The sequence below is a fragment of the Salvelinus alpinus genome, chromosome 10 (genome assembly GCF_045679555.1).
Source record: "Salvelinus alpinus chromosome 10, SLU_Salpinus.1, whole genome shotgun sequence".
NCBI classification, from domain to species: domain Eukaryota; kingdom Metazoa; phylum Chordata; class Actinopteri; order Salmoniformes; family Salmonidae; genus Salvelinus; species Salvelinus alpinus.
In genome coordinates, this window is record NC_092095.1 from 47651786 (window position 1) to 47676336 (window position 24551).

General features: G+C 43.6%; 3 protein-coding genes across 14 annotated transcripts in view; 2 read left to right on the forward strand and 1 right to left on the reverse strand.

The window, feature by feature from the left end:
• Positions 1-675: 675 nt before the first annotated feature.
• LOC139532132 (5'-AMP-activated protein kinase subunit gamma-1-like) lies at positions 676-5844 on the forward strand. Of its 8 annotated transcripts, none has more exons than XM_071329330.1 (13): positions 676-830; positions 1078-1126; positions 1258-1358; positions 1790-1871; positions 2037-2095; positions 2526-2571; positions 2690-2744; positions 3018-3144; positions 3279-3456; positions 3599-3636; positions 3774-3920; positions 4585-4678; positions 5606-5844. In XM_071329330.1, exons 1-13 carry the CDS (start codon positions 807-809, stop codon positions 5626-5628), a joined length of 1023 nt encoding a protein of 340 aa, XP_071185431.1. In that variant the 5' UTR covers positions 676-806; the 3' UTR covers positions 5629-5844. The 8 variants fall into 8 exon arrangements, 2 of the variants coding, with proteins under 2 accessions (XP_071185431.1, XP_071185432.1); XR_011666500.1 differs by having other exon boundaries at positions 677-830; positions 4585-4776; XR_011666501.1 differs by having other exon boundaries at positions 677-830; positions 1078-1117; positions 4585-4776.
• Positions 5845-6132: 288 nt separating this feature from the next.
• On the forward strand, positions 6133-19060 carry LOC139532127 (reticulophagy regulator 2-like). Of its 4 annotated transcripts, none has more exons than XM_071329318.1 (9): positions 6133-6623; positions 7202-7305; positions 9439-9469; positions 10227-10356; positions 10850-10934; positions 11531-11668; positions 13738-13826; positions 14938-15073; positions 16538-19060. In XM_071329318.1, the coding sequence occupies exons 1-9, from the start codon at positions 6382-6384 to the stop codon at positions 17296-17298; spliced, it is 1716 nt and encodes a 571-aa protein (XP_071185419.1). In that variant the 5' UTR covers positions 6133-6381; the 3' UTR covers positions 17299-19060. The 4 variants fall into 4 exon arrangements, with proteins under 4 accessions (XP_071185419.1, XP_071185423.1, XP_071185420.1 ...); XM_071329322.1 differs by having other exon boundaries at positions 6504-6640; positions 10208-10356; XM_071329319.1 differs by having other exon boundaries at positions 6504-6640.
• Positions 19061-19528: 468 nt separating this feature from the next.
• The window catches only part of LOC139532128 (tubulin beta-4B chain-like), a 394248-nt gene continuing 389225 nt past the window's right edge, over positions 19529-24551 (reverse strand). Inside the window, exons 1-4 of one of the 2 annotated variants that reach the window (XM_071329324.1) lie at positions 23532-23754; positions 23115-23223; positions 20831-20941; positions 19529-20720 (exon numbers count right to left, since the gene is read on the reverse strand). In XM_071329324.1, the coding sequence (XP_071185425.1) occupies positions 19660-20720; positions 20831-20941; positions 23115-23223; positions 23532-23588 (1338 nt within the window). In that variant the 5' untranslated portion in view covers positions 23589-23754 and the 3' untranslated portion in view covers positions 19529-19659. Of the gene's footprint in view, positions 20721-20830; positions 20942-23114; positions 23224-23531; positions 23755-24551 lie in introns of those variants that run through there. The other variant, XM_071329323.1, reaches the window with a different exon arrangement.

A 24551-nucleotide genomic window follows, 5' to 3' on the forward strand; every position in this document is an offset into this window, starting at 1 on the left:
TGACAAATACAATTTGATTTGATTTGATTTTAAAAGGCTCAACTTTATCCTAGATCAGCACTCCTACTCTGAGACTCTTTGTAAATATGAGCCCCGATCTTCTCCAATGTGTTTTGAGAAGGAGAGAGGATGTGAGGAATCAAGGAAACACAATTCAAATGCAATCTACCTAGCAACAACTCTGCACAACATAGTGTGCTTCACCTCATTTCCTGTTATTGCTGCCGTCCTCAAGCTCGTGCAAATAACAATGAACAACACAATGCCAATGGGAACAGGAAGCCATTACAGCTGAATCAAAACAGTCAACATAGTTACACCCATCACCAGAGTCATAGCAAGCCTTTCAAAACACTGCAGCACCTCTCTATTGCATTCAACTTCAGCACATATCCATATTACGACACAACACGTCCTTTTGACTGCTGTGCCTCGTGTAGTCCTAGTATACCAAGTCTGCGTGAGCATTTCTGACACTGCTTCTGTGCAAAATATCAGATCAATTACATTGCCAGGCAAAATGTTTTCACAACTCAGGAACCACATCAACAACATGATGTAAAGCTCCTAAAATCCACACAGAAACTATGTAGAATATGTCAGAGAGGAATGTACCCACCCCTCTTCTGCCTGCGCCTCTCCCCTTACCCCAGACCCCGCCCACATCCCCTTGGCCCTCTGCATACCACTTGAGACTCCTGCTCCTAATATAGACCCAACTGGTTTGTGGGACAGGCAGGGGGAGAGGAGCCTGCATGTAGCAGGATCTAGCGTTTATTGTTGGGTGAGTAGTGCCCAAGTCTTTCATGGAGAAAATACTTATCAGGCAGGTAAGTCATGGTACACGAGTTGGCCGGGTTTGTGTTTGAGAAGTGTGTGTAGGACTGAAACATTTAGGACTACAAGGAATACAGCTGGGGTAAAAAGTCTGTTGGATTGTAAACTGTTTTTGGTTTAGAGCTTAGTTCAACTTGATCCTGAATGTTTTCCCCTCGAGCTTCATTCCAGCAGGGATTTTAGAGCACATTTATCAAGGTGTTATAGAGTGTGGTTGGTGTTTTTTTTCTGTTGGTCTAGATCATGTTTCAAGAGATGCGTGAAGAATTGAAGAATTCAGGTAATTCAGGTAACCTTCAGTGTTTGTGTGTGTGAATGTACATTTGTGTGTCTGTTTCATGGAATGAGGTGTATAGGGGATCTATAACTGTCTGTGTGTGTGTGTAACTTTGTCCCCACTTCACCTACCCATAACTTCAGAGGCTGATGCTGAGATATACATGAAGTTCATGAAAAGTCATTGCTGCTATGAGGCCATTCCAACCAGCTGTAAACTGGTAATATTTGACACAACACTACAAGTAAGAGTCCAGGGTCCTGTAACCCACTTGTATGTTGGAACTGAACAATACAAAATAATTTGAGGGCAAAATCAAGAGTCCAGGATCGTGTTCAGTAGGGCACATCGTAGCAAAACGTCTTACAACAGGTTACAGGAAACTAAAATCTGTGTTCTTATTTGACAAATTCACGTAGTGCCTCCCTGTTTCAGAACATGTTCTTCCTGTTGAACTCAACCCAGATATTTATTCTCCCTCCACTTCCCAAGGGAAAGGTCATGGTCCCTTTTGGTATGACATTTCAAGTCAGAGTTCCTCTCTCCTGGAACTACAGCTACAGTTATAGCGGTTTTCCCTGCAGCAATATTTCATGTGCAGCCTTCTTCCCTAAAGCATACTCACTACTAAGACCGGTGTTAACTGGTTGTGTTAAAGAAATCCTATGTTTGCAGGTGAAGAAAGCCTTTTTCGCTCTTGTAGCAAACGGCTTGAGAGCTGCACCTCTCTGGGATAGCAAGACACAGAGGTTTGTGGGTAAGAGAAGAGATTAGGGGGTGCTCTCTTGCTACTTGCTTATGGCAACGCAATGCTCTGAATGATTGCAAGCTTTGGCTGGTTTTGGGGGTAGTGTGATATGAAGACTAGACACTAGCGCGTATCCATGCCAATAGTGATAAGAACTCTCTATTGTCCTCACAGGTATGCTGACTATAACAGATTTCATCAACATTCTCCATCGTTACTACAGGTCCCCATTGGTGCGTATCTGAACCAAATGCAAGTCAATATCCCAGTCATTAGCATGTTTCACATTTCATGTCCAAATCATCCCAATGTGTCTGAAATGGATTGTGTAGCTCAAACGTCCTTAAAGATGATTTGGACATTTAACATGCAAAATGCTAATAACGGGGATATTGACCTGCATTGATTTTTGGACAAAAATTCTTAAAAGTTTGCCTTTGGTGACTGTGGCCAGGTAAACAAAACCAAAGCATGGATTGCTGTCTTACCTTGTCCATACATTTCTTACATGGTAAGGAAACCATTTTGTAATTTGGGTGGACTATCCCTTTAAGCCTAGTCCTGGCCTATAAAGCATGTTCAATGGAGACAAGATCATGGTTGTGTGAATAACACAGAAATCATTCATCATAATTTGTCCAATATGTTTCCCCCCTCCCACAGGTTCAAATGAATGAGCTGGAGAGGCATCAAATTGGAACATGGCGAGGTGATTCATTCAAGTAAATAAGCTTGAGAAAGCAAATGATACAGTGTTCTATGTCTATGGTATATACGTACATGTCTTTCTGTAACTTTCCCTTCTGTTTATTTCTCTCTCTCTGCAGATGTGTACCTGCAATACTCCAACCACTGTCTTCACAGTATCACTCCAGATGCCAGGTGAATCTACGCAGCTCTCAGCCAAACCAACTCCTGTCACCTGGCTTTGCCTGAGTTGTTACTTTTACTGATAACTTTTTTTAATGAGTGACAGACTAAGGAAATTGAGGCTGGGATTCAGTCAATTACAGGCAGTGTTCTGGGTTGTGTTCAGTAGGGCACACTGTAGCAAAACGTTTTGCAACATGACCCAGGTGTGGATGTTGGTTGTGCTCTCCAGGGTTAGACACAGTGACTATAGGCCTACTCAGTCTCCCCTCCTCTCCTTTGCAGCCTCTTCGACGCCATCTATTCCCTACTGAGATATAAGATCCACAGATTGCCGGTTATCGATCCCGTGTCCGGAAATGTCTTACACATTCTCACGCACAAGCGAATCCTCAAGTTTCTCCATATATTTGTAAGACAACATGACTGGAAGATGTCTGTGTGTTTATGCTCATATCATATGGTCATCCATTTCAAACAGTGGTGTTGTGAACTGTATGTGTTGCTTTTACAATCCTTGTGTTCCTTCTTCTTTAAAAAAAAAAGTATTCTACACAGAAAGAGACAGTCCCAAAACCCTGCTTCATGCAGAAGACGATCCAGGACGTTGGGATCGGGACATTCCAGAACATTGCCACGGTCCAGCAGACGGCCTCAGTCTACGATGCCCTGTCTGTGTTTGTAGAGAGGAGGGTCTCCGCACTGCCCGTAGTAAACGAGCAAGGTGGGTTAACCTAATCTCTTGTTCAAAGTCGAACACTGACTAGTACAGTATGTGTATGTCCTTACGTAGGTGCCCTTCAAAATAAAGTTTGACTTGTAAGATGTAGGTAGGCTATGTATCTCACTGTCCTTTGTACACCAAGGCAAGGTGGTGGCTCTCTACTCCAGATTTGATGTGATTGTAAGTACCCCAAAGCTGCCCATTATAGTTTAATTCACTTGAAAACAATACAAAATAAACCCCTTCACATCTTTGTTGGTGCATTGTGTACATTTTTATTCTTCCCTCCGCTCCTCTCCTCTTCTTCTCGGAGACAGAATCTGGCTGCCCAGAAGACATACAACAACCTGAACATGTCCATGCAGGAGGCCATCCAACGGCGCTGCTGTTTCATTGAGGGCGTCATCAAGTGTCTCCCCGACGAGACCCTGGAGACCGTCATTGATCGCATAATTAAGGCTGAGGTTAGTGTCCCACTCTGCTCTCATCAGGGTTGTGTTCATAAGGCAACAAATGGAAGAAAAAGGGCTGCATCAGGGAGGGACTACTTCAACGTGTCCAATTAGAAACACTTGTTATTTTTGCTATGGTGTGCACTACTGAATATGACCACGGTCATGTCCTCTATCACAGCGGCCCTGTCTCTCCACTCCACCTACAAGTTTGTTTAAAAAAAGACATCAAAGTAATGGGCGCTGATATGCTGTAACATTTAGCTCTATTAGCCCACACAATGAAATATAGAGTTATGAAGGTTTTTTACAGTAGGCCACTAGTATTTAAATATATTTCAATGCATTAGCTGTAGACTGTAAAAGTATTAGCCCTCTGTTGCTTACTGCTCTACTCTACTCTACTTAATTACCGGTAAGTCCTTGTTGTGTAACCACGACCAACCCTTTCCCACCACACACTCCCATCCTGCCCCTATCCTCTCCCCCTCCTGTCCCCATTCTACCCCACCCTGCCCCCATTCCCTCTCCCCATACTGCCCTCATCCTGTTCCCATCGTGCCCTCCATCCTGTCCCCATCTTACCCTCCATCCTGCCCCATTCCTCTCTCCATCCTCTCCTCTCCCCTTTTACTCCTCATCCTGTCCCCATCGTGTCCCCATCCTTTCCCCTCAGGTCCATCGGCTGGTCCTGGTGGACAAAGAGGACGTGTGCAGGGGGATCATCTCTCTCTCTGACCTGCTCCAGGCCATGGTGTTAAGCCCGGCAGGTATTGACGCCCTTTTAGCCCCTTAGCACCTGTGGGAGTCAGGCCCCCTTGCCCTACCTCCATCTTCTACCGCCTCTAGCCCCACCTTCCTGGCCCAGGTATGTCCACCCTTTTTCTCTCCTCTCCCCAATCCCCCCCAGTTCACTGATTGGCATCAGACACACTTCTTTGACCCCCCACAACAGCTACTGCTGCTATGTTTCTCTGAGCTTCAGCCACATATCAACCCCCCACCACATACCCTGAAGCACCAACATGCAAGTGGGCACACACACACAGACTTTCTCTGCAAAGGGTGATGATGATGACCTCTGACCTATCGTTCCCTGCTTGCCTGATGCATGGGGCGCAGTATAAATCCAATGATTTTCAAAAGGACTGAAATCTTGAAGATTCCAAGCCTTTGTGGTTGACATTCTATGGACTAGCTGCAGCTAAAAGGCTAAGTTACAGTATGGCACTAGAGGAATGTGGTGATGTATCGGCATAAAGATTTGATGATATCTGATTTCATGGCACCCTATTCCTTATAGTGTACTACTTTTGACCAGTGTCCATAGGACTCAGGTGAAAAATTAATAAATAGCTTGGCTTGTGCAAGCCGAAACGGTTCATCTCCTGTTTCTGTAGCGTGAGGCAGCTTGATGTACAAGTACAGACCCTGGACAGGACACTAGTCTATCTCAGGTCAGTAGTTCATTATATATAAGTAATAGGGTGCCATTTGGGATGCAACCATGTTGTTGTTAATTTGCATCTCTGATTGTTTTTTATCTATGGCATGAATCTGTATGGAGCTTATTATCTATTTATGCTGATATAATAAGAACACACTTTGATGCACACCTTTTTTTATCATATGCTTTGGTTATAATCATTCCAATCTTTGATAATATTGCATTTCCACTATTGTTTTTTCTTTTCCAGAGATTTCAAGCAAATCAAACTGAGATCACTAGAGGACAATGTGAAGTCCATGGTGGATGAAAAGGGAGACCGTTTTCAAAATGTCAACATACTGTTGTAGAGAAAAACATAATCCGCAACAATCAGCTGTATCAGTTGAGTTCAATAAAACACAATAGTCATTAGTTACATTTGATCAAATTGACGATGTTACTTTGTGTTGCGCTGAATTTGTGCTGTATTAAACATGTTCAAATCAATTTGACTTGTTTTTTTTATAATGGACTTGCACAATGGATTCTACTGTTTTATGTAAGCTTTTCAGAGAAACAAGTGGAGATATAAATATAACTTGTATTTTACGTAACAATGGATAGTACTATCCAATTTATCCAGCAGATGTCAGTAAATAGCTATTGTTTTCGCAAAACCAAGCGCAGTAAACAAGGAAGCACGTGACATGCTGAGCCAGTAAACTGGGTTTCCATTAGATAGCACAGCTATAAAGTCTTAATTTGCTATATCGTAAGAATTCATGAAAACAACATTTTAGATTTTTGGTCTTAATTTAAGGTTAGGCATAATATTAGCAGTGTGGTTCGGGTTAGATTTAAAATCCCATTTTAAGACGAGCAATTGTAGAAATAGGCGGGGTTTATGACTTTGAGGCTGTAACAACTAGTGACCACCCAGTAACATCGGTTACTACTTTTTTTGTTTAATCCATAACGGCCTTCGCGGATTTATCCGCCTAGCCATACCCCGTGATCACCAAAACAACATAACGTGGTGGAAAGATGGCGAGCGGAGAGGAGGCTAGATGCCCCTCTGTTTCTTCCGTACTCGAGGACCTGTTCCCTGCCGGAGGATCAGAGCAAGTATGCGGGGATGGGAACCCTGAGCTCGTGCAACTGCGGGAGCGTCTTCAAGGCTGGCTATCGCAATATGAGCCTTTGCTGTTATGGATGCAGAGGCTGCTTGTTTGGGAAAGGCCGCTCTACAGCATCTTTGTTGCTCTCACGCTGAACACCTTGTTCTGGTAATGCTAAATAATTTGTAAGAATCACTCATCTAATCAGTTATTTTGCACTGAATAGGAAGATGCACTATAGCTAATGTCTTAGCTTGATAGTAGTAGTAGCTACTTACTGTAGTGTAGCTAGGTTGAATGACAACGATAATCCTCGGACGACAGTGACGCGCTAGCTAGGTGGCTAATTAGCTATTTAACGATGTCAGCTGGTAGTTTGGTATGCCAAAGTTTCCCTAATATTATCGAATAACGTTTCGCTAAATACTCTACATAAGTTACAAGTGAGCCATCTTTAAAATAACAGTAACTTACCTAGCTAACAAGACGTTTTGGAGAGTTCGGATAGAAATGTGTAAATGTAGAACAAGCGTGCGTCTCCGACATGTAGACCAAGTAATCATGACGGCTGTATTCATGGATTGTTACATCTGCAACGTTTGACAACTGAACGTGGCCAAGTTTTATGTATTGTCCTGAACCAGGACAGGGGGCTAGCTGACAGTCTATTCACTCGTGGCTAACTAGTGAACTTGACTAACATTGGTTACATGTTAAAATGGCATGGGTTTGTTTGTTTTTTACAGGCTTCTGTCTTCGACTTCCCTGCGTCCTCTCTTCCTCCTGAGTCTTTCCATTCTAGGGCTCATGCAGCTGGAGAGATGGAAGCATAAGTTACCTCTTACAACAGGTAAGTTCATAAACTCAGCAAAAAAGAAACGTCCTCACTGTCAACTGCATTTATTTTCAGCAAACATAACATGTGTAAATATTTGTATGAACATAAGATTCAACAACTGAGGCATAAACTGAACAAGTTCCACAGACATGTTACGCACACCTCTTGGAGGGAACGTAAAACAAATCCCCGTGGGTTGAACGAGGTATATGACTGTTGGGAAAAAGGGGCTGGACGGAAGCAAAGAAAGTTAGAGCCCCCTCTCCTACCCACAACTTACCTAACTAGCACCACCTGGCGCACTAACCAAAATACAGGGGATGGTCTGCCCAGGTCTTACCTAGTGTGCATAGACAGAGTACATACTACAGGTATATGTATGCCCGCAGGCCTCTTGCCTAAACACTCCCAAGGTGCCTTCCCCTTCCCCCCTGGGAACAAAAACAGAATAATACTAACGTGAACAATTTCAATCACCAAAACACAGTCCTTGTGACAAAAACATAACTCAGCAGGACCGGCTACAAAATCTGTCTGAGCAACAACCAACACAGGACATACCAATAAGCTCTCTCTTTCTGAGCACAGGAACACTGGCTTATATACAGCTGGAGAAGGAGTCTGTAATTTCAGACAGCTGTATCCCCTGACGAGAGGGCGAGGTCAGCTCCAATCTGCAACTTGGGCCGACCAATCAGCTGCTTGGGGGAATCCAGGAAGCCATTTCCTGAAATACATACATACAAACCCACAACAACACAGAGACTGGGGAACGTAACACATGTGACTAACAGAAATTCCATAATGTGTCCCTGAACAAAGGGGGGTCAAAATCAAAAGTAACAGTCAGTATCTGGTGTGGCCACCAGCTGCATTAAGTACTGCAGTGCATCTCCTCATGAACTGCACCAGATTTGCCCGTTCTTGCTGTGAGATGTTACCCCACTCTTCCACCATGGCACCTCCCAAGTTCCCGGACATTTCTGGGGAGAATGGCCCTAGCCCTCACCCTCCGATCCAACAGGTCCCAGATGTGCTCAATGGGATTGAGATCCGGGCTCTTCGCTGGCCATGGCAGAACACTGACATTCCTGTCTTGCAGGAAATCACACACAGAATGAGCAGTATGGCTGGTGGCATTGTCATGTCAGGATGAGCCTGCAGGAAGGGTACCGCACAAGGGAGGAGGATGTCTTCCCTGTAACGCACAGCGTTGAGATTGCCTGCAATGACAACAAGCTCAGTCCGATGATGCTGTGACACACCGCCCCAGACCATGACAGACCCTCCACCTCCAAATTGATCTCGCTCCAGAGTACAGGCCTCGGAGTAACGCTCATTCCTTTGACGATAAACGCGAATCCGACCATCACCCCTGGTGAGACAAAACCGCGACTCGTCAGTGAAGAGCACTTTTTGCCAGTCCTGTCTGGTCCAGTGACGGTGGGTTTGTGCCCATAGGCGACGTTGTTGCCAGTAAGGCAGGTGAGGACCTGCCTTACTGCCTTACAACAGGCCTACAAGCCCTCAGTCCAGCCTCTCTCAGCCTATTGCGGACAGTCTGAGCACTGATGGAGGGATTGTGCGTTCCTTTTACCTTTATTTAACTAGGCAAGTCAGTTAAGAACAAATTCTTATATTCAATGACGGCCTAGGTAGTGTCCTAAGTTTTCATAACTGTGACCTTAATTGCCTACCGTCTGTAAGCTGTTAGTGTCTTAATGACCATTCCACAGGTGCATGTTCATTAATTGTTTATGGTTCATTGAACAAGCATGGGAAACTGTGTTTTAAACCCTTTACAATGAAGATCTGTGAAGTTATTTGGATTTTTACAAATTATCTTTTGAAAGACAGGGTCCTGAAAAAGGGACATTTCTTTTTTTGCTGAGTTTAGAAGGTGCATGCATGCATTACTCATGCCACACCCACCCCTGGCCCTGGGGTCAGTGTGAAGTCTGAAATGCTAGTATAGGTCACAATTTGATAAGATGGTTAAATGTTAGTGCTGTCGATTTGGATTTGATTTTACATATCATTGTTCTGATGACTTTGATTACCAATCCTACTCTATGAAGTCTAAAATGTATTGTTGATGTTGGACTTAGATTAACAAATCTGTGCTGTCTCCTCTCTCCACTACAGTTCAGTATCCTGAGGCCAACCCAATGGAAAGGTATACATCTTGACTCAAAGGTCCAATGCAGCTGTTTTAATCTCAATATCAAATCATTTCTGGCTAACGATTAAGTATCTTACTGTGATTGTTTTCAATTAAAATAGAACAAAAATAAACAAATAGCTTCTTAGCTAAGAGCAATTTCTCAAGCAAGAATTTAGCTAGGAGTGGTCTGAGTGGGGAGGGGAACATGTAACATTAGCTGTTATTGGCAGAGGTTTGGAATTCTCTTTCTTATTGGTCTATTAACTAATTTAATGCATGATGATGTCACCATGGAAGGCCTAAACTTCATCCCACCAAAACAGGCTGAAATTGCAGGCTGTCTTTTCAAACAGCTCTTACACTAAAAGGGCATTATCTTAATTTTCACAATTTCACAGTATAATTCCAACCTCATAGTGTGGAAATATAAAACACAGGACAATAACAATTTTGACTACACTGGGCCTTTAAACACATCCTAACTCACCCTGCTCCTATAACACCTTCAAGCACTTTACTGTTAGTGACTATCATGTGATTATTCAGGCATTTACCCTACTTGTTTGATGGTCTGCGCTTGTCAATAGCATCAGGGCGCACATTTTATAAAGAGTAGTAGAAGAGCTGATCTAGGATCAGGCTCACTCTATCCATTGTAACCTGATCCTAGATCAGCACTCCTACTCTGAGATGCTTGAATCCTTTTAGATCTGGCTTAGTACTGCTTGTGTTCGTGTGTTCATCCCACAGTCTCTTTCTCTGACTGCAGAGAGACCATGAATGTGCAACCCCGGCTCCTCAGTATTCCAGAGCTCAGCCACCACCTGGTGGAGAGCTACCTCTACTGCTGCCTCTTCGTCCAGGAGATGCTGCAGTACAAAAGGCAGAACCATGGAAAGGTATGTTAGGTTTGTTGGCGGCTCAGTGGGTTAGAGCGCATTGCCTCCATCAGGGTTGTGGGTTCGATTTCCACGTGGGCCACATATACTGATTGTCATTTGGTATCTGGAGGTCGACGTGTATTAACTGTTACCATGTTGTTATATTATAAAGTGGCTCAAAGTCATGGTTTATCAAAACATTAAATTGGTTGAGTTGCATACATTTTTTTGTAGAGCTGAAGCAGAGGAGGCTGGTGGCAGGAGCTGTAGGAGGACAAGCTCATTGGAATGGCTGGAGTGGAATTTATGGAACGGCGTCAAATGTGATTTCCAAGTGTTAGATACCGTTGCATGAATCCCATTACAGCCATTACAATGAGCCTCCTCCTATAGCGCCTCCCCCATCCTCCTCTGATCTGAAGAGGTATTTGCTGAAGTAGTTGTCCCTCCCCTACATTAGTTTCAGCCAACTTGCGAGTTTAATGACACTGCGTCTCTTTTCTCCCTCCAGTTCTGTGCCATGATGTGCTCTGGCTGTTCTGTGCTCGCCGTGGTGGGACACTACGTACCAGGAATCATGATATCCTATATCGTCGGTGAGCTGCCTTGCTTAATCAATTATTTTTCCTTGTTTTTCACAAAGGCAACCAACCAACCAACCAGTATGCCAAAGGGTGTGGTTGTCTAAGAAATGCAGTGCTACTGCATAACAATTGCCAACCAAAGTTATTGCCAATAACTTCTAAATGCAACCTTCATACCATCATTTATAGTGTTGCCATTCCCCAACCTGGAAATGTATTGTGATTTGGCCATATGTGACGCTCAGTATTCCAGGATTGTAGTCAATAGTGCACACAGTAGCCAAACATTTGCAATGGGAACCGCTTACGCCACGTTGTAGCGTTTGGAGTAAATGGTTTCCGTTGCAAAATGTTTTGCTACGTTGTTCACTAATGAATACAACCCTGAGGTATATCCCTTTCTCTGGTTAAACTAAAGATGGCGTGTGTTCCAAATGGAACCCTATTCCCTATATAGTGCACTACTTTTGTCCAGAACTCTATGGGCCCTGGCCAAAAGTAGTACACTATGTAGGCAAAGCGGTGCCATTTGGGATGCTGTGCTTGTCATGGTGAGTCAAAAGCCATTTAAGTGCCATGTTGAGGTTGTTTTTTTGTCCTGTGCCCAGCGCTGAGTGTGTTGGTGTGGCCTCTGGTGGTGTACCACGAGCTGATCCAGCGGATGTACACAGGCCTGGAGCCCATTCTGATGAAACTGGACTACAGCATGAAGGGAGACACGCAGCACCGCAAGCACGATAAGAGGAGTGAGTTTACACTGTGTGTGTGTGTGTGCGTGCGTTGTCTGTCAGTGTGTGTTTGATGGTGTGTGTGTGTGTGTCTGTCTTTTAGTGTGTGTGCCCTGCCATCATTCACATGTCACCAGGTCTTCTCTCTCTCTAGCTGTGAACACTGAATGTCAGGGTTGCCTGGGAAATCCTTCTCCTCCCGGTTTGTGGCACTGGTGTGGCAGCTGGAGCAAATTTATTTTCAAACATGTAAGGATCCTGTCCACGGATCCTTAAAGGCCTTAAGTCTTCAAATGTCTTAAATTGCACTTTTAAAGGTCTTTAAAAAATGCAACAGCGATGACTACAGTGTTTCCGTTATATTATGCAGCTGCTAAGTTGTTGCCACCGCGGGAAAAACAAACAAAATTGATAATACTCTGGGTGCACTTTCAAGACAATCCACATATACGCCTCTGTGAGTCACGTCGTTGCCAGAGGAGAGAGCAAGGTAGCCTATGCCATTTGAAAACACTAACTAGAGGTGGGACAATAAACTGAAAATTACTGACGCCCTGCTCGTACCGAAGCAATTTTGCTTCTGTTTGTAATTTCGGTGATTAGGCTACACAACGGTCCTGCTGATTTTTATTTATTTTTATTTCGGGGGGGGGGGGGTTCTAAAACCGTTATTTGGTCAACCGTAATGTGCATTAACATGCTTCCTGCAATGAAAGTATCTGCCCTGTCCATGTTTCTCACTCCCGCTCCCCTCTTTGCACATGGATTGAAGGGAGAGATTAATTCTGATAAGCGCAAGCATACTGGAAGTTGAGCAACATTTCAAAATATAATTGCGTGAAAGACAGTTTTTCAAACTACTGTTACTGTTGTTAAGCGACTCAGCTTTATTTGCGTAACAATTATTTCTGAACTGTCAATATAGAGGAAAAAAACAAACACAGTATGGAATTGAGATGATTTGCCAACAGAGCGGTGAATTTTACGGTGAATACATCAAGTATGCTACCAATGAAAAGTTTTTGTAGGATGTTTCATTTACTGTTAGATCAACTGTGTGGCTAAAGAAACTATCATATTTAGCAATCTAGCTAACATGTTTTGAGTTCCCACTTCCCCAGTTGGTAAATTTATGTAGCATAGGCTATAGCCTAGGCCAATATATATGCACAACAAATATACAGGCAAATTAATCTCTAAAGAGACAAAAATATCTAATTATTCTGGATCATATTTTGAAATATTGCACATCAAAATATCCATCATGCACTCCCTGAATATGTTAGATGAAATGGCATACTTCTTTACTTGACACTGGAAAGTCAGTCTAGAGCCCTCCTACTTCGCTACCTTGCTTCGAAGTATAACCATTTGATACCTGATTCACTTAATGAATCAACTTTTTGGTTGTAGTCTAATTGTTATAGCGTAATACTACCCCCAGAAGAGCTACTGTGTGTGTAGACTTTTGTTCCAGCCCCACTCTAACAAACCAGACTCTACAAATGAACTGCTCAACAGGACCTTGTTAAGCTGACTCGGGTGTGTTTGAGCAGTGCTGGATCAAAAGCCTGCACACCCAGTGGCCTAGCTCTCCAGGTGGAGAGTTGACCATGTGTTTTGTACAGTAACAGTGCTGTATATTTGACCTTTTTACGGCAATTTTTTATCGTTATAGTATTAAGTATCATTATACTAAGCTGGTATTGATATCGAAGCCAAAATTCTGGAAACTTAGTTAATGATTAGTCAATTGGGGTAGCCTAAAAAATGCAGATGGGCAACCCCATGCTTCAGCCATCTATAGTCTAGCCAGTAGCCACTATGCTACTACATTCATCAGGTTCAATGCTAAAATAGCACACCTGCCTGATAATGAGCCACCTTTGGTGAAAGAGCCAGCCCTAAAAATATGCCTTGTTGCCAACATGAGCTCATTTCTGGAGAAGAATATTAGCTGGTGTGGCGCTCGCAGACCTCAATTTGTATTAAATTGCATGCCAAGTGACATTAAAAATCCTTAAGTCTTAAATTCAACATATTGGATACTGTAGTTACCCTTTAAACTGTGTGTGTGTGTGTTGCAGAGGTGAAGAAGGAGGTGGAGGAAGGGGATGAGCCCAGGGCTGAGACAGAGAGCGAGAGCGAGGAGGAGCTGTCCTGCTTTGCCCCCCTGGTAAGCACCACATCGTCTGCCATCTTGCACTAGGATCATGTGTGTGTACACATTTACCTATACTTGTGGGGACCAGAACAAAAATTTGACTAACTAGGGACATTTTGTCGGCCCCCACAAGGGAAAGGGGCTATTTCTAGGGATTAAGGTTAGAATTAGGGTTGGGGACAATATTCCCTCATTTATTTCGTCACTGAGCAAATTTCAGGTCTGCTGAGCTTAAACTTGAATGTTGTGAAAATTCAGTGGAACTTCCAGTGCATGTTTACTGTGAACACTGAGGCTGTACCTGCTTTAAGTTTTTTAACAGTGGCAAAGTAGACTACTATGGCTATTTGATCATAATGTAGTCTTACCAGAATGGCCTACCATCAAAAACAACAGAGAAAATGCATCCCAAAACATTTTAACCTGGAAATAGCTGTTCTATCATTCAGCCAATGTGTGATGTTCAATGTAGGCCTACATTCTATGAGACTTTTTTGGGGGGGGGAATAAACATGCAGGGCTTGACATGAACCTTTATCCAATCAGACAAGGAAGTGTCTGTTCTTAATGTTGTGACTGATGCAAGAAACCACTTTACAAGATAATATGCATTATTATTCACATACCATTATTACAGAGAATCAGACAAATTATGCTACCCTCTGCCTATTGTCTACTTAGCTTATTCAAGCCTACCTCAAAATACCGCACTGCCCCTTTAAGACAAAAACAATCTCTTTACCTTTCTTTTCTCCCGAAGTGTGCACATGTACACTTCCCCTTATGGATTTGAAAGGAAATTCATGTTAATGGAAACTCCCTCTAGCCCATGCCTATAAATCCAATGCTTTTAAATATGTATGGAATAGAACAAACGTACACTTCAGGAGGAATGAGAGATTATTCATACTTAACCAAGATATTCTCCTCAATGAAAGGCTAAATATTTGTTTTTTACAGATTGTGAACCCAAGTTTCAATGTTGACATTCAATTGAGAGGATAAGACAATATTATTGGTTGACTTTGTAATAACCTAATTGGGCTCTAGTATGGGTTCTGTCGAGAGCCTTTCACTAAAGAACAATGGTGATATCATAAAATTGTGCCATGTCATTGGTCAGGTGGATGCAAAGACCACAGCCCTGGCTATGGCCATCACCGACTCGGAGCTGTCTGACGAGGAAGCATCCATTTTGGAGAGTGGGGGGTTCTCCGTATCCAGAGCTACCACCCCACAGATCACAGACGTCTCTGAAGGTAAGTACCCAAGCACAACAGGCCCTTCCTCCAAAGTATCTGTCCTGCGCAACTTGGATTTAAAAGAAAGGGAATGGTGTGTGTGTATTAATTAGTGCAAACCGAAGCAAAATGTTTTGCCCCATAAAGAAAATACTCACCGGTAGCCTCACCAGTCAGAGGCTCCATGTGTAGCAAGTGAAGTGGGAGATTTCTAATCAATGCTAAATGGAATTAGGCTACAATGATCAACCAACTGGTAGGCTGTGGTTTCATATGAATAAAGTTGTTGTACACAAGGATGCCTCAATAAGCCTTGCTACTTTAGCTAGTTAGCTGGCAACTGAAGCTAGCTTCTTTACAAAGATTAGATGCAGTCAAGAAGGGCACTAGCAGATGGTATGATAACCTATGGCAGCAACAGGTTTGTCTAACTAGCGCGAGTCGTTTTGGCAACTTTCCCTCTCTCCCTCCAAGCCACACACACAGACTGTCACACACACCGGCCCCTGCTCCCCTATCCCCCTCCCCCACCCTTCCAAACAGAGCGCAGCGCACCGGCTCTCAAGTTAACTCCATTGAAATTAAATATATTAACTTAACCTTTAAAACATGTATTTAGACTATCTGAAAAATCATGATATTATTCTAATAGTGAAATCATTTGAAATGCTCATCCCTAGCATATAACCCAATGTTAGACATACCTCTGTGTTAACTCAAATACGACAAGGTTCCAGTTTAACAACATTTACTCAACTGTATTAGCACAATACATGGTTGCCATTGCACTCAGGCCCGGTTAATCTACAACGAGACTCCTGCGCAGGCGCACTAATAGTAATAGCACCGTAGTAACAGAAATATATGGATACTTAACATGATGATCAATCTGATGCTTTTAAATGTGTGCAGAGAAAGGACAGAATTGGGTTGCAGGGATTTTTATAATTGAGCAGCATGTTACATGTGTTCCACAGTCCAAATCATGTGAATCAAATATTGGCACTAGCAAAATTTGATTTGTCATTATCTTGATATATGCTGTTGACTCCTTCCTCATTCACTATATATCAGAATTGCATATTCATTTTTCAATTTTCTAATCACTATATATAGATTTTTCTATTGTGTTATTGTCTGTACTTTTGTTTATCCCACGTGTCACTCTGTTTTTGCCGCTTTGCTTTAACTTGGCCAGGTCGCAGTTGTAAATGAGAACTTGTTCTCAGCTGGCCTACCTGATTTAAATAAAGGTGAAATAATAAAATAAAAACTGTGACTCATCGACATGGCGTTGCCACAAGTAGGATATCGTAGATATTCACTCACAAAAAATATCTGGCCATGTGCAGGTGAGCTTCAAGCTGCTGCAATGTGACAGCCTTGCGATTCACACTCTTAGAAGTCAACCCAATATTCCGATTTACTTCATGTATCACTGACTACCTTTAACCCCATCCTCTCTCTCCTGTGACTGTTTAGACCCGGACCAGCAGAGTGTGCACAATGACCCAGAGGAGGCCTTCCTAAGGGACCGATCTGAATTCCCCTCGGTTGACGAGTTCCCCATCGAGCACAGCCTCCTCCATTTTCCGTTGCGGGGCCCCGGTCAGAGCCAAGGGGACGGGGCTACGGCTGGGGGAAGAGAGCCCTCAGAGGCGGAGCCCATGAGCCCGGCCAGCCTCCTCCTCCAGCACCTGGCCTCCCCACTCCACTTTGTCAACACACACTTCAACGGACGTGGACGGCCGCCAGGTGGGGACCAGGGACCACTGCTGGGTGCTGGGACAGCGGAGGAGGTGGTGCATGGGGGGGAAGTGGAGTCCCAGGCCCCGAGGCAGTCACTGGAAGCCCTGAGTGAGGAGATTGTGAACACGGCAATCTCCACCGTGGTGCAGAACACTCTGTCGGCCCTGCTACGCTCCACCGAGGACAGCAAGGTCCCCTCAATCGCAGATTTCCTGCCCACCGACATGCCCTCCAGCACCCTGGAAAGTCCGCCTGTCGCCGAGGCAGAAAAGGACCAGGATGCGGTCGCTGTGGAGAAGAGTGCTGAGGAGATGCCGGACGACATGTTTGTACCGACCGAGGACGAGGACTTTGAGCTTCTGGACCAAAGTGAACTGGAGGAGATGGACGAGGACCTGCTGGGTCTTCTCAGTCCTGATGGACAGGGGATAGTGGGAGTGGCCTCTCCCACAGACACACCCCCATCTCTGACGCACCAACCAGAGTCCTTCTAGCGTCCTCATCACCGCTCATACCCTACTGTTTTGTTTTATGTAGATATACATTGTACAGATATATATGTACACTTATCAAAGAGTCTGTGGTTAGTGGCAGTTGGTTAGTGATTGAGATCACTGTGGTTGATTCTGCCTTCACACTATCACTGTGGATGAGTCCCGAATGGCACCTATTCCCTTTACAGTGCTCTACTTTTTACCAGGGCCCATAGGGCTCTGGTCAAAAGTAGTGCACTATAGCTAGAATAGGGTGCCATTTGGGATGAAACTTGTGTTTCTCGAGGCTTGGGCTTGATGGCACCTGTGTTTGACAGGGTTTTATTGCTTTTAACCAAGGGAACAAGCCATCTGAGTTTTGGGAACTACTAGTAATGTGTTTGGGTGGCAGAAGGGTTTGGAGCCTTGTCCCAGATCTGTTTGTGCTCTATGTTGTAATGCCAAATGGAGTTGGGTATATTACAGCACAATCTGCAATGGGACCAGATCTACAACCACCCTTCTCAAAGGAAATTATTAAGATTATATGTGGATGGATTCTTTGAGAGAAAGAAAAGGTTTTTGTTTTGATTATTTTAATATATATGATATAAATTATTTATTGTCGTCATGTGGGAATTTTAAAGTAATAAAGATTCTCTATGGTCAGTAACCCAAGTCGATACTACAATCTGCATTAGATTTAGATCTTCAGCAAAATACAAATGTTTTCATCATGTATGCACAAATACGTACATTTGGGAGTTTCATTGAAGGCAGTTTATTGACCAGCAACCCCTCAAGTAAATTCAGCACTCAATTGTGAAATCTCCCAAACAAAACTTAGTACTGCAGTTATTAGCCATACACAAAGGACTTATTTTAACCGTCTATTAAAATTACATTTCAGATTCACAATAATAGGTCTTTGAAATTTAGGGTGTATTGGACATCGTACGCACAAATACATGTTTGGGAGTTTTATCGAAGGCAATTTAATGACCAGCAGCCCCTCAAGTAAGTTCCACACTAAGCAAGATTGGGAGATTTCACAAACAATAATACATCTCTTTTTTTTTAACCAGGTGATGATAAATAAATATTTTATATACAAAACGTAGTTACTGTGGTATGCTGACAACCTTTTCAATTGCTCATCGTCAACATCCCAAAGGTCTATTTTGTTAGTTGTATTCTGTAATGTTTGTAAATTAATGCAAGTGCTACTTCACCACCAATTGCTTAATATGTGTACAACTTAAATGCTATGGGTACTTAATACTCTTGGAAATCCCAGACCTAGGGAAAAACATTTGTAACATTGTGGGAGGCAACCAGTCTGTCTAGAGACTAGGTACCTTACATCTAAACGTTATTTATGCTGGTTTTGTCACGGCAATCCCACATACAGCTGCCATTCACTATGACAAATTATTGAAAGTAATAGGAATACATAAATTGCATTATCTCCCCCAGAAGGTATGTTACCTAGGTCCTATGTAACAATGATGGGTTATAAATGTTGCAACCTGATGATAGGAAATCTTCATGTCATTAGTGGGAATTCAGCTCGACCCCAATATAACTAGGACAGCTTTGTTGCGGCAAGTGTGCCTATCTGAATCTCAAGGAGTGGGAGGTACTTTAGTTTGCGCAATAGAAGATACCGTTGCACATAAACTAATATGTAGACACAAATTAATGTGAAGTAGAAAATGGCGTCCACCAATGTCTAGCCTAAAGTTCCCCAACCCAAGTTGTCCCTGTGCACTGTATTGTAATATAAACAAACCTTTTTCCTGGCCAATGCCTTCCAAGCACTTCTGTAAAAGTTACCCTCAAAATGAGAGCAATTTGTTACATTGCATGTGATTACCAAGCATTAAAAATGCAATTGTCCTCTCCAAACTTGAAGGGAGCAAGACCTTGGACTTGTAGCAAGCATGCAATTTGTATGTTGCAGCTTTTATTAAACCAATGTCCCTTAAAGAATTCCGATAACACTACATTTGCCATTATGGAAATTTAGTGTGATTCATTTAAAAGGTCATTTCTTTTGCTATAATCCCACTGTAACCAACTATAAGATTAACAAATGTGTTATAGAAATGTTTGCCTATGCTTTTACTGCTTCTTGATCTATAAAGGCACTTAAATAAAGAAAGGTATCTATTTTCAAATTTCTCTTGTTTATCAGAAACTACTCATCAGTTTGATCTTTTACATCTACAAAGGAACACAAACAAGTTCAGAAAATGCTGATAAGATTTATTGTAATTACAACAGGTTAAACACTGACAGCAGCTCTTTGTGCAGTGAAAGAATAAAAGAACAAACTGAAATGGAATGCAGTTGAAATTGATTTTAAAATCTCTTATCCGTCTAACCCATATCCTCTTCTCCCTCCTCTTCAAACTCGCCCTCCTCCTCGGCGGTGGCATCCTGGTACTGCTGGTACTCAGATACCAGGTCGTTCATGTTGCTCTCGGCCTCGGTGAACTCCATCTCGTCCATGCCCTCTCCGGTGTACCAGTGCAGGAAGGCCTTGCGGCGGAACATGGCTGTGAACTGCTCAGAGATGCGCTTAAACAACTCCTGGATGGCCGTGCTGTTGCCAATGAAGGTAGCGGACATTTTGAGGCCGCGGGGTGGGATGTCGCAGACTGCAGTCTTGACATTGTTGGGGATCCATTCGACAAAGTAGCTGCTGTTCTTGTTCTGCACGTTCAGCATCTGCTCGTCCACCTCCTTCATGGACATGCGGCCACGGAAAATTGCGGCCACAGTGAGGTAGCGGCCGTGGCGGGGATCGCAGGCGGCCATCATGTTCTTGGCATCGAACATCTGCTGGGTGAGTTCGGGCACCGTCAGCGCTCTGTACTGCTGGCTACCTCTGCTGGTGAGGGGGGCAAAGCCTGGCATGAAGAAATGCAGGCGGGGGAATGGGACCATGTTGACAGCTAGCTTACGTAGGTCGGCGTTGAGCTGGCCGGGGAAGCGCAGGCAGGTGGTGACACCACTCATGGTGGCTGACACCAGGTGGTTGAGGTCCCCGTAAGTGGGAGTCGTCAGCTTCAGAGTGCGAAAGCAGATGTCATACAAGGCCTCGTTGTCGATGCAATAAGTCTCGTCAGTGTTCTCCACTAGCTGATGCACAGACAGGGTGGCATTGTAGGGCTCCACCACGGTGTCTGACACTTTGGGGGAGGGCACCACACTGAAGGTGTTCATGATGCGGTCAGGGTACTCCTCACGGATCTTGCTAATCAACAGGGTACCCATACCAGAGCCCGTGCCGCCTCCAAGGGAGTGGGTGAGCTGGAAACCCTGAAGACAGTCGCAGCTCTCGGCTTCCTTTCTCACCACATCCAGGACAGAGTCTACCAGCTCTGCTCCCTCAGTGTAATGGCCCTTTGCCCAGTTGTTACCTGCACCACTCTGTCCTTTAAACAAACAAAAAGTAACGCAATGAGATGTAGGCTAGGCGTATTACTATGGTAGAATCGAATATGACAAGGTGAAATGAATTTGCAATTTCAAAGCATTTGCTCACCAAAGACAAAGTTGTCCGGTCTGAATATTTGGCCAAATGGTCCAGAGCGGACAGAGTCCATCGTGCCAGGCTCCAGATCAACTAGAATGGCACGAGGAACATACTTGCCACCTGAAATAAATTAACAATCACATTATGGGTCAGTAATTTGTGACAGATTTTCATGCAAATATTGTAAAATCCACATTAAGAAAATATGCACATTTTCCCACCAGTGGTGTTTCCACCAAACTGACTTGTTGCGGATAAAAATCAGTGTGATAACGTAGAGCACAAAAACATGTACTTTTCCGCTTAAGTTTTCATATACCCCCCCAAAAATCTAAAGTTCAATGTGTTTCCATCGCAAACTGTTGCATTAAATAGCAAATGTTCATACTCTGGTCTTGGCACATGCACTCTAGCCAACAGCTTGCAGATACAGTGCGGGTAGGCTAGTCTACATGAGATTTATTATGGAAAAGTGAGAGTATTTGTCAAAAAGCAGTCAAGCCACCAGAATTAGACCCTCTATTTATTGGAAAGGAGCATCAAGATCTCATCTGTTGCCTAATAAATGGCATTGTTTCTCTGAGTCGGAGACCACATCATGTTGCGTGATTCCAAGTTTACTTCGATATGATGGTTGTTATATCAATATTTGCACAAATGCATTTCCACCACCATTTCTGCGTTTCCACCGCCAATTTATTTTACCAACACAAAAAAATCCCACCAAGTCTAGCGTATTTTGTTGTCGACATTTGGAATGTTTACCGACATTCTGTTTCCATCAGGCCTGTCACGACATGTACTTTACTTGCATAAAAAGGTTGGATGGAAACCTGGTTAAGGTCTTTGCAGACTACGATTTTAGCCGTCTTATGCCACAATTTTTCTTGTCCTAGACAAAATGTCCACATTGAGCCTCCCGGGTGGCGCAGTGGTCTAGGGCACTGCATCGCAGTGCTAGCTGCGCCACCAGAGTCTCTGGGTTCGCGCCCAGGCTCTGTCGCAGCCGGCCGCGACCGGGAGGTCCGTGGGGCGACGCACAATTGGCATAGCGTCGTCCGGGTTAGGCCTTGTCTCATCGCGCTCCAGCGACTCCTGTGGCGGGCCGGGCGCAGTGCGCGCTAACCAAGGGGGCCAGGTACACGGTGTTTCCTCCGACAGATTGGTGCGGCTGGCTTCCGGGTTGGAGGCGCGCTGTGTTAAGAAGCAGTGCGGCTTGGTTGGGTTGTGCTTCGGAGGACGCATGGCTTTCGACCTTCGTCTCTCCCGAGCCCGTACGGGAGTTGTAGCGATGAGACAAGATAGTAATTACTAGCGATTGGATACCACGAAAATTGGGGAGAAAATTTATAAATAAAAAAATATATATGTCCACATTGTGAGCAAATTCTTAGGTCGTAAACGATTGTCTGACGTCTTGGCTCGTTCAGTGTGACAGGGTCTAGGTCTGGCAATTTTAAGTACCGCTTCGTGCGGTCATAGGCTCTGATAGGCTCATAAGCTCTGACTAAATTCTAGCAGTGTCTGAATTTTTGGGCCTTTATCGTGTAGTGTGTGGCTGGTGTTATGAGCCGATCCTGGTGACTGACCAATAGGAACACGGTTAGCACTGAGTATGCACACAATAATACGATGAATATAAGAGTAAAATTTAAATATTCAGCCTACATGCTGTGCAAGAATGATTTTCCTAATAATCTTTTTCACCTGAAAGATCTGAAATCAGGCCTATTTTATTCTGAGTTTGGACATAAAGTTTTCACATAAACCTTAATGCATACCTTGTTTTTCTGAACTCACTTCACTGGCACATAAACAGAGAAGCTTGAGCTGCTGGCACATTCCCAGATCAAAATATCAAATACAATGCTGCAGCTGACTGCAAGCCAATTTCAGAATATGACTACAGAACAGAAGCAAATCCTACAACCTGGACAGTCGGGTCAATATTTTAATTTGATAATCACAATGTGTATCTTAAAAGACTGAAGGCCTTTAGTTAGTTAAAGAGAACACAGCATAATTTTTTGAAAACTTTACTACAAGCGCAAATACACTTTAAAATCACTTCAACTAGCTGCTTTCAATTTGTATATATATTGTAATGAAACAAGCAGAGAGCAGGCCTCGAACCCTCGACCTTCTAGCCCGCTATTGACTGTGCCGCAAAAGCATGATCGAGCGGCAGAGTCGATATCCGCGCCTATAAACCCTGGGTCGTTGCAATATATAAAAATGTCACAATGTAGTTAATTACCGCTATGTACATAGAGGATCCTTTTCAGTTAGTTACCTGTTGCCTCATTATAGTAGACGTTGATTCTCTCAAGCTGCAGATCGCTATCTCCATGGTAAGTGCCTGTTGGGTCTATTCCATGCTCGTCACTGATAACCTCCCAAAACTGCAAAAGTATGTTGGAGTGGTTAGTGGCATGTGGGCGGGTAAACGTTACTCATAGCGTTATAGCTAGCAAGCTAAAGTTAGGCGATAGCCGAGCAGCCATCGAAAGTTGACCGAATTTTACTGTTCATATCAACTACACATTTCAGATAGCTAACGTTAGCTTTGGTTAACTAACAAATCGCAAATAATTTAGTTTGGATTTACCGTATGAGCAGGCTAGCGACACAAAGTTAGCTAGTTAACGTTAGTTACTTTGAAAAATGCAACTCCGTTTGCAATACATTTTCATTTAAAAAATGCCCTTACCTTGGCACCGATCTGATTTCCACATTGACCGGCCTGCAGATGAACAATCTCCCTCATGTTAAAATCGAGTTTCCGAGTAAATTAATCAAGATCACTTGTAAACATATATTTAATCTTTACTACGCGCCTTTTTGTAAGCTTCTGTCTAGCGAGCCGTTGAGAGAGCGTGAGGGGAAAGAAAGCTTTAGAGCACGTGAGGAATTTGTCTTCGCATGCATTTCATTGGCTAAATTAATATGACATCATTATCATACAAATGAAAAAAATGCTTGGGTGTGAGCAATGATGTGTGTGTAAACTCAGCAAAAAAAGAAATCTCTCACTGTCAACTGAGTTTATTTTAAGCAAACTTAACATGTGGAAATATCAAAAGTTGTTGCCAGTGATGTCTGGTGAGGACCTGCCTTACAACAGGCCTACAAGCCCTCAGTCCAGCCTCTCTCAGCCTATTGCGGACAGTCTGAGCGCTGATGGAGGGATTGTGCGTTCCTGGTGTAACCAGGAACAGTTGTTGTTGCCATCCTGTACCTGTCCCGCAGGTGTGATGTTCGGATGTACCGATCCTCTGCAGGTGTTGTTAAACTTGTTGTTACACTTCACTTTTAGCTTCCTATGCCAACCGGAAGTGCCTTAAAATGGGGTCATAGGGGCTGTTTCGAAGGGTTAAAAAGGTCAGATGTTTCCAAAACTTGTGTGATTAGGCAACCCTCATGAACTGTAAATCAGTCATTTCAGTCAAGGAGATGCCCGCTTGACCATAGCTCGCTCGGTCTGAGCGCAGCGACCGTGGAAAAAAGTAGGCCCATAATGAAGCCTGGACCTAAATTTCAAGTGCTTTTGGGTGACAGCGAGAGAACCGTTAGGGTTAGAAGCACAATTCGACCTCAGGAACGTTCCCGAGGTCCTCCCGATCTGTGCAAGCCTAACCTTGACCGTGTGGCATTGACCCTTAACAGTTTTTTTTCCATATCACCGTTTACAATGACATCTCTTCCCATATGAATACATTGCCTGCTCCCC